The following is a 12,365-nucleotide window of genomic DNA, read 5'->3' as shown; positions in this document are numbered from 1 at the left end:
CTGGGCCTGTGGGATTGCAGACAAAGAACTGTAATGAGGGCATTCCTAAAAAATTGGATAGTTGGGTTATGCAGTGGATGATCAAGGATGGATCTCGCATATTCCATAAAGTTCATATCTAGCAATTGGTCTAGCCATGGGATAGTGATAATGCCCTGACATTCAAGCTATTATTTTGATAACTTGGGCAGAATGAGCAGGAGCCCCATCTTGTACAAAAACATTGAATGGTTGGGTACACTGGCCACTGGCAATGAGGAATAAAGGCTTTATTTGAGAAATGTTATGCATCAAGCAGCAGTGACCATCCATTTTAAAACCACCAGTTAACAAAACAACAATCCACACCATCATATTGTCATCACAGACAATCTAATAAAACTTCCTGAAAGCCAGTTTCTTTCTGAAAATCATACAAATTTGGACATGCTAAAAGAGATAGATTAGCATCTCTAAAGGATGTAATAGTATTTGTGATGCCCAATTCTGTCAAATTAAGGTACTGCCTGGAATGGGAGGAGGCTTCTGTCTTTTCCATTGTAGCCCATGATGTTATGAAGGTTATTTTCTGAAAGCACCTTTCCAGTAACAGTAGTGCCCACTTGATGTGGGATACTCTCCACACTTCTCACAGCATCAAGAGTCCATCTGTTGTGTTAGGTGCCCAGGCCACACAAAAACTTGTTTTCTGATACAATTGGAACTATTTTCTCACTCTTCATTGTGGTTGGTGGTATTGCAAGTGACCTGGCAATTTCTTATCAACTTTGACTTCCCTCTCATTGTCCAACTATACAAACTTGTAAAAGTAGTTAATTCATGCAACTCTTCAGTTCACTACATAGCTGTTACTATTTTGTGGTCTTTACCAAGCTATACCTGTATTTATTTATCAGGGTTATTTGCATATGAAATAATGGAAATAGTCAATTTGTATTCTCAGGAGCATCTACTTAATCGTTTCGGCAATGTGTAACAAGAGGTCATGGGCTTTCATTTGAGTTTTAATATTTTATTTATTTGTATCAAAATTCGGCTATTACACAAATATAAAAATGGTGTAAATTGATATAAGAAACAAGCAACTGGTCAGTATTTTGGCCAAACTACTTCATGTGGACCAAAAAATAACATTGATTTGGTAAATATGGACTTCCTGTAATTATCAAAACTATATCAATTCTACACCTATAAGGCTTGAATTATGTTATTATTATTAGTAATGTATATTTTGTTGACTAGCCAGGATCTTCCTACTTTTATTTCTCTCCTGTTTGGTTAAGTATGGACCAAGTTCCCAACTGTGTTTACAGCGTGTACTATGCAAATTTTAAGAGGAAACCCCAAAAAACTAGAAAATTAGATTTAACAAATTCCAATCATCTTGTTAGCCCACTTTATACCTAGTACATTTTCTGCTGTTTGAGTTAAAGTTTTTATAAAATAATAATCACAAAATGGCGAATGGTTAAAATTTGTGTTTAAATAAGTTCTCTACTTAAATCTTACTCCTTTACAGATTTTTGGTGATATGATTTTATTATTTCTACTAGTTTTTATAAAATTCCGAAAATTGTGATATGTTGAGGCCAAAAATTCAGTAATATTCTCATGACTAATGATATCCCACATTTTTCACTCACTGTACTAAAGTTTTCAAAGCATTTACTAACTGAGCACTTTTTCTTGTTTTTCTGTTGTTTATAATGCTGTATGTTCATAAATGTTTTACATTTTAGCAGGCTTCAAATGTTTTTTTAACTGTGTTGTACTGGTAGTTAAACATGCTATCTTCTCTGTTACTTTAAATAACAGGTGCTTTTACAAATACCCGTGAGACAGAACGTTGTTCTTAATATTTATTTCAATTACTGTTTTGTAAGAAATGCACCAAAATATATATAGCTGCCTACAATCATATGACCACTCAAACCACCATAAAGAACTAAATCACTGAATAATTAACCTTTAACCTCCTAATGTTCCCATATGGGTACACTGGAAAATCTGAGGGTTAAATAAAACTTCATTTATTTTTATGAAACTTTTATCACAGGCATTTCAATGTAGAAGGGATAAAAAATCTGAAAATCAGTTTTGGCCAGATTTAGTTAATTTAAAGATCATTTTTTAGTTGTTTAGGAAGTTGTAAAACTTATCCAAGTAAAACGTTTATAAGTTACAATTTCTAGTGAAACACATTCATATGGACTTATTTCATGCCTGCAATATATATATATATTAAAAAAAATATCTATATTTGGAAATGTTCATTATTATGTTACAGTATTTTAAATATGGTGTTCCCACATGGGAAACGTGCAACTTCAAAAAGGAAATTTTTTTGAAACTGAAAAAAGTATCCCGAGTTATTATCTTCACTGAAAAATTCTACTTCCCTTTTAGGTCAGTCAGTAAAAGGTTAAAATAATCTTTTAGGTCGTCAGGAAAAGGTTAAAATAATCTTTTAGGTCAGTCAGTAAAAGGTTAAAATAAACTTTTAGGTCAGTCAGTAAAAGGTTAAAATAAACTTTTAGGTCAGTCAGTAAAAGGTTAAAATAAACTTTAGGTCAGTCAGTAAAAGGTTAAAATAATCTTTTAGGTCAGTCAGTAAAAGGTTAAAATAAACTTTTAGGTCAGTCAGTAAAAGGTTAAAATGAAAATCTGATGGGAAGAGAATTTTTTATGGTAATTTCACTTTCTTTGGAAAGCATACTTTCATAGTTGGATGGTGTTCAGAAATATTCGACTAATTAACAAAGGACTCCATACACTCATCATTATTAACTCATTGCCACTTCATGTGTTATCAAATTTATGAAAACTCATGCATGATATACTAACTACTTTATACAACTTAAGAATAACTTCATAATTTATAACCATTTTTTGCCTTATTAAGAATTCCATCAATGTGTACCTGAATGAAAAAAAATATTGGCCTGGTGGCAGAGACGATTCTTACAGAATTCTCAAGTATCACAGATAAACTCTTTACTTACACTGCAAATGTTAAACATTTTTTTTAAACTTATTAAAATTACATATAGCATAGAAAGCACAACATTTAAAAACAATGGATATTGAATCTGCAACATAAAACTTGATTCTCTTAGATATAATTTACAAAAACAACAACATACAATTAGCACTTACTGTTTGTAGAACAACTGTTTGTTAATACTGTAATAGTTAAGATGACCTACAAAATTACCTTAATGGAATTAATTCCATTAAACATGTATAATTATTGTATATTCTGTACAATGTGAAGGAAAGGCTAGTTTTCCATTTCGAATCAAACTGAAATTTTCCTACACTTCCCTGTATAAAACATTATAGTCTTTGACCAGAAAAATTTGAAATTGTAATACAGTATTGAGACATTGAGGTTACTGTCTCCTTGAAATGGGCAAATCTTATAAAAAAATTTCTCAGCTAATTCATTTAATTTTTTTTTAATTATTACAATTTACCAATTAAAGTATAAAGCAATAAAACATCAAGAATTTTTTACTACAAGTACAGTTATCCCTTATCATTGTAGTTTTATTATTTACAGTACAGCTGTAATCTGCTCCTCAAACTAGTGAGATGCTTACATTGTGCTGCACTTCAAACATCCCACGTTCTCGCACCACAGTATCTCGTATGTTCTCAGTCTTTGTTCAACCACGGTGTTTATCCATTCCCATAATAATGGCACAAAAAAAAAGCAAAGCAAATGAAAGCGTGGTGATTGCATCGAAAGCTAAAAGGAAAAAGAAAGTTATGAATTGAAATCAAAAAGTTGCATAAACTTGCTAGTGGACTTCGTGCTGCCATTGTGGTTAGGCTGTATGGCATTAATGAGTTAACTGTATGGTACGTCAATAGAAAAATATAAAGGATAGCATTGCAGCAAGTGTCCAATCCAGTGCAAAAGTGTCTTGTGTGATTTGCAATCCAATAATAGAAAAAATGGAAAAAGCGTCAAGTCTTTGAATTTAGGATATGGCACAAAAAAAAGGCTCTTAATTTATATGAGCATTTTATGCAAACATCAGGCAGTGAGGGAGTAGTCGCAGTACCACTTCATTTAATGATAGTAAGGAATGGTTTGAGAACTTTAAGGTAAGGTATGGACCAAGTAACATGAAGTTTGTTGGTGAACTGGCATCAGCAGACCACGAGGCAGACCGGAAGTATTCCCTGGAGCTTCTTAAGGTAATTGAAGAAAATGGTTACAAGCCCAAACAAGTGTTTAATGCAGATGAGACTTCCTTGTTTTGGAAGAGAATGCAGACAAGAAAATTGCTTTGGGATTCAAGGTAGCCAAGGATAGGTTAACCCTTCTCCTCTGTTGCTTCGGTTGACTGTATGGTGAAGCCCATTTTCGTATAATGGTCAAAAAACCTCAGGGCACTGCAGGGCAAGAACAAGAACTGCTTGCCAATTTTTTGGAAGAGTAACAAGAGCGCTTGGGTCACTGCAGCTATATGTATGAAACGGTTTCACTACTGCTTCATCCCTCAGGTGGAAAAATACCTTGAATCAAAAGGCCTGCCCTTCAAGGTACTCTTAATCTTGGACAACTTTTCAGGCCACCAATTTAGTTTGAAGTTTGCCCATACCAATGTGGAAGTGCTTTTCCTACCACCCAACATGACTTCTCTCATACAGCCACTTGACTAGGGCATGATTGCAAGATTCAAAGCTTACTACATAAGATACACCTTCAGCCGATTTCTTCATGCAATGAAAGATGATGCAACGCTTGGTATTAGGCAGTGCTGGAAGGCCTACAACATTGCAGACGGCATCACTAATATCGAGGAGTCACTCGATGAAGTCAAGACATTAACTATTAATGCCTGATGTAAGAAGCTGTGGATAGAGGCAATCAATGACTTCAGTTATTTTACATCAGTTGATAAAGAAATGAATAGGATCATGGGTTTGAGAATATGGAGAATTGACTGAATCGCATGGCAAGGCACTGGTGGAGGATGACCTAGCAGAGCTTTTGAAAAATGATGATGATGAGAGTGAAGAGGCAGAAAAACTATTTTAAGTTTACAAACACTAGCAGAAATCTTCAGATGCACCAAACAACTCACTAGAACCTATCCCCACCACACACACACAAATGGCAAGGGATAACCGTAATACTAAAATTATATGTGCATCTAGCATAAATGCGAACCAGTATAAAATTTTGTGCAGGCTAAATATTCTGTACATAGCTCTATGGGATTAAGTTATACGGAAATTGTATTTCTGTAATATCACTGCCTTTTAAGAACAAAATAAAAATCTCCACCAATTAATTTGGTTAATCTAAAATACAGAATATATGATAATTTTATAATTGGTGATTTTGTTGGAAGTACAAATAACAAAAATTGAAATAAGGGTTACGAATGGACCCTTCTGTCAACAATGAGTTAAAACAAAAAATACAATGAGCATTTAGAGCTAATTATTAATAAGCATTTATACACTACTGATAAAAATCTGACACTATAATAACATTTAAAACATAACATATACACACACCAAACTGTTTTCATTTTAAACATTGCAAGGTGCTTTAAATAAATGTAAAAGCTTCATAAAAATTGTAACAAATGGGGAGCTTTAAAAAGCATAAAATGTTTTTCTGTGCATTAAATTCATTTTATTCTTTATAAAAAGATAAAGAACACAGGAAAATGCAAATTTTGATAAGGCAAAGAATGATGTAAATTTTAGCATTAATTTTAGTAATAATTGATAAACTGCCCTGCTTATTTGTTCATTTATATACACAGTTCATGTGTTAGGCCTTATATCTTACAATAGGAATATTAAACTTCAAGAAATGAGCCACTCAAATACATCAATCGAAATGTTAATGTATAGATGCAATGGTATGTGTTTTATAATTGAAAACGAGGAAGTTAAAACATAGTGTAATGTGTCAAGGAACAAAAACGTTAAATCGCACCAAAACTGTCATGGTTTGAATTTCACCATTGGAATATCCTTTGTTGAAAGACACTTGTCACAAACCCATTCAGCATAAACTTCAGCTGTAAGAAGATGAAAAGCAATGTCTGTGAGTCCTGTGCATACTCTGTGGAACCAAAAGTTGCAACCACTTTCACAAAGGAGAGCTTGGTCATTATCATGGACTTCTTTATGACAAATACCACAAGGGTAGATGGGTGGTGCATTAGGGTTTTGTGGATTCAATACCATTGACTGACCTGGTGGGTAAACCTGTAAAAATAAAAGGATACTTTTGCTTAAAATTTTCTTCATATGTATACAATCTTTGTCTATAATGAGTATTTTCAGTGTTATTATATATTAAATTCTATAAAGAACTTCAATGAGCCAATTTTTTACCTTTGTATCACAAGATCCATTGAATACAGAAGTCACTTTATAAAAGGAATAATGGTTGGAGATGGCTTGAATGGGCAATGAAGAAAAAAGTTTAACACAACAGCAAATGTAGAATGTTTTGACAAGGTTTTGTCATCATCAGGACTCCAACCATTATTAGTCTCAAAGTGGGTTTCTCTTCATCGAATTTATAAAAGGAACTTCTCAAAATTATCACTTCTCAGTTAAACTTGCACATGTACATGCAAGTAAACAATTCCATAAAAAAAGGCATTTAATAAATAGACCAAATACATGATTATATTTGAGCAACTCTGAGCTGTTCTTTTTATTCAATTAATACTTCGAGTTAAAGACGCTTAGAATGCTATGAAAATTCTTCAATGTGTGAAGATACGAGAACTGCAGGAAGGTTGTCATTGCAGAAGTACTTACTGTTACACTTTTTGTCACCTTCGCCAACATACAGCATAAGAATCACCTAGGAAACACTCAGGATTAAAAAAAAAATTATAAACATCACAATTTAAGAAACTTGATAACCTGAGGGTTTTTCAAAGTTGGAATTTCCTTTGTCAGGAATACATTAACAATGAACACAATGCGGTGCAGAGTGAGTTTTGAGTGATCTTCAGTAATTCCACAGGGATCTGCTGTAGTCTATTCTCATATAAGGGAAGTGAGTATTTGAGTGACCTTCAGTAATTCCACAGGGATCTGTTGTAGTCTACCCTCATAAGGGAAGTGAGTATTTGATTGATCTTTAGTAATTCCACAGGGATCTGTTGTAGTCTACCATCACATAAGGGAAGAGAGTATTTGAGTGACCTTCAGTTATTCCATAGGGATCTGTTGTCATCTACCCTCGTATAAGGGAAAAGAGTATTTGAGTGACCTTCAGTTATTCCACAGGGATCTGTTGTAGTCTACCCTCGTATAAGGGAAGCGAGTATTTGATTGATCTTCAGTAATTCCACAGGGATCTGTTGTAGTCTACCCTCGTATAAGGGAAGCGAGTATTTGATTGATCTTCAGTAATTCCACAGGGAACTGTTGTAGTCTACCCTCGTATAAGGGAAGCGAGTATTTGATTGATCTTCAGTAATTCCACAGGGATCTGTTGTAGTCTACCCTCGTATAAGGGAAGTGATTATGTTGGTTTTCAAAAAGCACATCTTGCAGCTGCAACCGTGATTTTAGGTACAGACAAATACAAAAATTAAATGGAAAATTAGATGTGAAAAACAAAAATACCAGCAGCTTTGTTGTGGAATTCCATGCAAAGTTACTCTAGGACAATCCGCACAAGCCGTCTCTAGACTAGAGGGAAGGTAACTTGTCAACGCTACCCACCATCTCTCTTATAATGCATCCAAAGCGCAAGTTAAAAACAATTTTTTTTTTGTCAGTAACTGGGTGCAAACCAGGGAACCACAGTATGGCACACAAAACAATAGGCCATGCTCAGCCCAAATACTGGTAGAAAGGAAGCATAAGAAAAAATTTCAAAAAGTAAATAACAACAGAAAATTTAGAAATGACTACAAATAACTTTAGGTAAGGTTGTGAATAAAGATTAGATATAATTTTCTGAAAGAAATGGATTCATGTACTTTGTATACGAGTGAAGATTACTGATACGAACTGTTAATCTTATTTTGCATCATGTTTATTTATAACATTCGATCATACCTTGGAGCATCGCTTTATTAAATTTCTAAATTAATCTTTGATGTCATTGAGTGTTGATAGGTAAATCTGTAAGCTCTTTAGGAATAAAATTATTTTCTTTATAATCATGGAAGAAATTATGGAAAGCTTATCTGTTTTAGCTAAACTTACAGTTAACTGAATTCTTTATGAACTCCAAGGCTGTAATAGGTCTAAGTAGTTATTGTAAGGTTGTTACAGTAGGATATCAATCAATCATGTTTAGTAGCTTACAGAAACAACGAATTATTTATTAATTACAAATTCTTTTTACTTAGCATATACTAATTACTAAGTATCTCAGGACATTTATGCACATTCTAGAACAACATATAAGCCTTTCCTTTCTCATAATTGTTTCGAAGCTGTAAGCAAACAGACCAAAAATGACGAGTGATTATTTACCAAAAACATTGATCACATATTAAATTAAATGTATTTTCAACACATATGAAAGTAGTAATATAAAGTTTAATGAGAACTCATAAAAGCTACTGCAAAAAGAAAGGAAAATGCATTCCATTTATCTTTTTTTTTCCCAGCTATGTTAAATTGTTATGCATTCGAAAAACAAGGAAAAAATAAAGTTCGTATTAATATCATATTATTGTAACTGGATTCCTGAAACATAATCCTGCTACTGAAGTTTATGATACACTAATATTTTTTTATGACTTCTTTAGTTACTCAGAACTAATTCTTTAGACAATGAAGAATATGTAATAGGACTTGTTCAAGTTATATGTATGTTAACTAACAAAATGATCAATTCACTATGTAAGATACATATAATTTGTATATCATTTCTTCAGATAATACTTTACATAATTTGTATATCATTTCTTCAGATAATACTTTACATAATTTGTATATCATTTCTTCAGATAATACTTTACATAATTAAAAAAAAGTCACACATACGTGTCTGGAAAGCACGTACACACACGTTTGAGCAAGTAATATGGTGTAAGAACAGGTTACTTAAAAAGCAACTATTTTTCAGCTTTTACAAACAATAAAATGAACGTATAAAAGTAATTGGGTGTGTAATCACCACTTTTAGGATATTTTTATTTTAGCAAAGAAGTAATAAAACTCACCTTTCCTGAGCCTAAGGGCACTGGCTTGTTATTTAAAGAAGGACTGCTAACTGAATTCATGTTTGGTACTGAAGATGGAACCATCATTGTCTGTCCTGTGTTATTCACAATAGGAGTATCGTCAAAAGGATTGCTAGCAACAATTGTATCTCCATAACCACTCATTGGAGGAGGGGGAACAAGGTCTGGTAAAGAAGGGCTAGTCTAAACCAAAATAATCAATCACTAAGTTTAACTTCAATCAACAAAGATAAGTGCACGTATTTATCGTAATTAGCAGGATATAAATATTCAAAGAAAGACAAAGGATAAATAATTATAAATAGAGCTGAGCAATTAAGGAAATTGATTAATTGTCGTGTTCATTCTTCAATTACATTAAACAAATCAGTCACTCTCTATGAGAGTTGAAATAACAGTAGTTATGATTAATGAATTATTTTTTGTAAAATATATTAAACCCTCTTGAACCAGTTCAAGCCAATACAACCAAGTGTGTAACCCCAAAGTGACCATCAATTTTTATACTATAACTTTTTTTAACATGTTTTGTGTACCTTCACAAAAATTTGTCAAGCTTTCGGTAAACGTTACAGATTTTTTTAGTTAAGTATTCTTACTAAACATATGTCTGTGAATATATGGAATCAATGTTGACTGCTCCAAGTGCAAAGTATCAATGTTGACTGCTCCAAGTGCAAAGTGATTCTCATATTAAGATTAAAAATACTCTTAATCTGAAAATTACCAACTTTCATTTACATAATCTCTAAAACCTCCTAAATAAATATCAAAGGCATTTTTTCAGTAAAACTTTATATTTTATCTGTTATTTTTCTCTACCCTAACTCTACATGCATTCAGTCAATTTGACAAATGTCATAACCACGATAACAAATAGGGAAAAAGTCTAAATTACCCCTTTTATCTTTCTAGATTGACAGCAATTTGTGACGGAAAATAACAATTGCTTATCCTAAGTAGCTTAAAACTCATATACAGTATACATCTGTTAATACTTAAATGTTGTTTCATTACCCTTTGATCCATGTCTAACTAATAAACCCATCACACAAGTTGTGAATCCCTCAGCAAAAGCATAATTCAAGTTACCATATTGAATTACAAAACTCATGAGCTGCTTGCTAGCATACCTTGTGAAGAATTATTTTATCTTTTTTTCATTATCTTACCTAACAAGTTTCTAATTTTTACATTTTAGTTACTTTTATAATAATAAATAAAGAACACACATGAAAAATAAGAAATACAGTACTTACCTGCATCCTCACTATTTTGCTGCCAACTGTGGATAAAAGTTAAGACTTGTTTTTTGTACAAATGATACTAGAGCACTAAATTTTTCATTTAATTAAATAATGCACCTAATAACACAGAATAATATCACACACAAAGCAAACAATATTCTATAACTATCATACTTTATCTGGCTTTATAACTGTGCGATAAGAGCCTTTAAAAAATGTAGCTAATTTTGTTGATGTGAATACCACAAGAGAGAGATTTTTACACTGGAAGTGAAATAGATAATACTCTAAAAAAACATAATATGATACATTATTTGATAGATTAAACATTCAGCTTTCTATTGGTTAAAACATAAGAGAAGATGTGACAGACTGGCATGGCAACCGAGTCTGATTTTCTAGTTTATGGCTCTGTAAACAAATAATACTGAAGGCTATAAAAATTATGCTATACCTTAGTAATAGCTATGTTATAATGAGAAGTTTATGTTAAATTCTGTACTTCTCAGAGGGGTGATAAATAAATCAAAAAGGAAGACCTAGAAAGCATGTCACAATTCTCATACTAGGGGAGATTGAAGATATTTACTTATATAATATTAAAATTTGACTTAATAACTACATTTTGATGCCAAGTTTATTTGCATACAATGATAATAAACTAAATTTTGAATGTAACTTACTAAAAACTGTGACGTGCACTTTGACCTACGTGTAGCGAGAGAGTCAATCTTAATATCGGTAATTATTCACATGACACTAATTCAGGTAATTGATGATATTGATTAGTTACCTAACTTATTCTACAACCACAAAATTTCTCAGGAAACTAAAACAGAAAATCTGTGCTTAAAAACTACACTTGCATTCTGTTTTTCTAAGCTTATACTAAAAAAAACTGTTAATTAATAGTCACCATATCTAAGTTCAAGATAATATTTAACTGTTATATTTCACATGAAACCTTAAATTTCTGACAGACTACAAAAGCACACTTACCATAAATTCTTCATCTGGTATATAAATTTTTCTTTAACATGTTACTCAATAAAAAAAAAAACTTATAAGCACTTACTAAACTGGCAAAGACAATGAACCCAAATACAACATACATAATTTTATTTAAAAAAAAAGGAAACACACAAGCACTAAACTTTTCAAACACACCGAGTCTAAAGTCAAATTTTGAAGTTAGAAATTAATTGTTTTATTAATCCTATAAATAAAAAGACATTCTTCACATCTCAATTCTTACACACACTTAATTTCACACACACACATTCAGTTACTTTATAAATATAAAATGACATCTGGTAATTGCAAAATATTTGTACGAATATAATTTTTTTGTGTATATTATATATTTAAAAAACTGCAGTGATCAGAAATATTGACAGGGGTAATATAGATTAGGAATGTCAAATATTTTGAAACATAAAAATATATTTTGAAATAATATGATGCATAGTGATTTAAATACGAGGCACATTTAACCAAAGAAAATAAGAAATAATTCCAATTGAAAAAAAAGTAACAAATAATATTCAATTCTCAGCTGTTGAAGATTATTTATTTAACAAGTAAAACTGTTCTTAAGAACTGTGAAAACTAATGTGTTTGAAATACTACTACTTCTCTTTGTAATATTAAAACTGTTAAACAGTACAACTTGTTATAGAGTAAAGTAAATGTACCATTATTATTCTTTGTTTTGTAATTAAGCACAAAGTTACACGATGGGCTATCTACTCTGCCCACCACGGGTATCCAAACCCGGTTTCTAGCACTGTAGGCCCGCAGGCATACCCTGCACCACTTGGGGTGTGCACCATTATTAAGAAACATGCACTACTGGGGGGTGCACCATTATTAAGAAACATGCACCACTGGGGGGGCACCATTATTAAGAAACATG

At 32.1% G+C, this 12,365-nt stretch overlaps 1 protein-coding gene across 2 annotated transcripts in view; it reads right to left on the bottom strand.

The window, feature by feature from the left end:
• Positions 1-5,616: 5,616 nt before the first annotated feature.
• LOC106472610 (protein pygopus-like) overlaps positions 5,617-12,365 on the bottom strand; it is a 20,683-nt gene continuing 13,934 nt past the window's right edge. The window contains exons 4-5 of one of the 2 annotated variants that reach the window (XM_022401159.1): positions 9,183-9,386; positions 5,617-6,243 (exon numbers count right to left, since the gene is read on the bottom strand). In XM_022401159.1, the coding sequence (XP_022256867.1) occupies positions 5,977-6,243; positions 9,183-9,386 (471 nt within the window). In that variant the 3' untranslated portion in view covers positions 5,617-5,976. The remainder of the gene's footprint in view (positions 6,244-9,182; positions 9,387-12,365) is intronic. The other variant, XM_013933261.2, reaches the window with a different exon arrangement.

This window comes from Limulus polyphemus, unplaced genomic scaffold, assembly GCF_000517525.1.
Source record: "Limulus polyphemus unplaced genomic scaffold, Limulus_polyphemus-2.1.2 Scaffold5466, whole genome shotgun sequence".
In the NCBI taxonomy this organism is placed as follows: Eukaryota; Metazoa; Arthropoda; class Merostomata; order Xiphosura; family Limulidae; genus Limulus; species Limulus polyphemus.
This window is presented reverse-complemented; position numbering and strand designations above follow the sequence as displayed.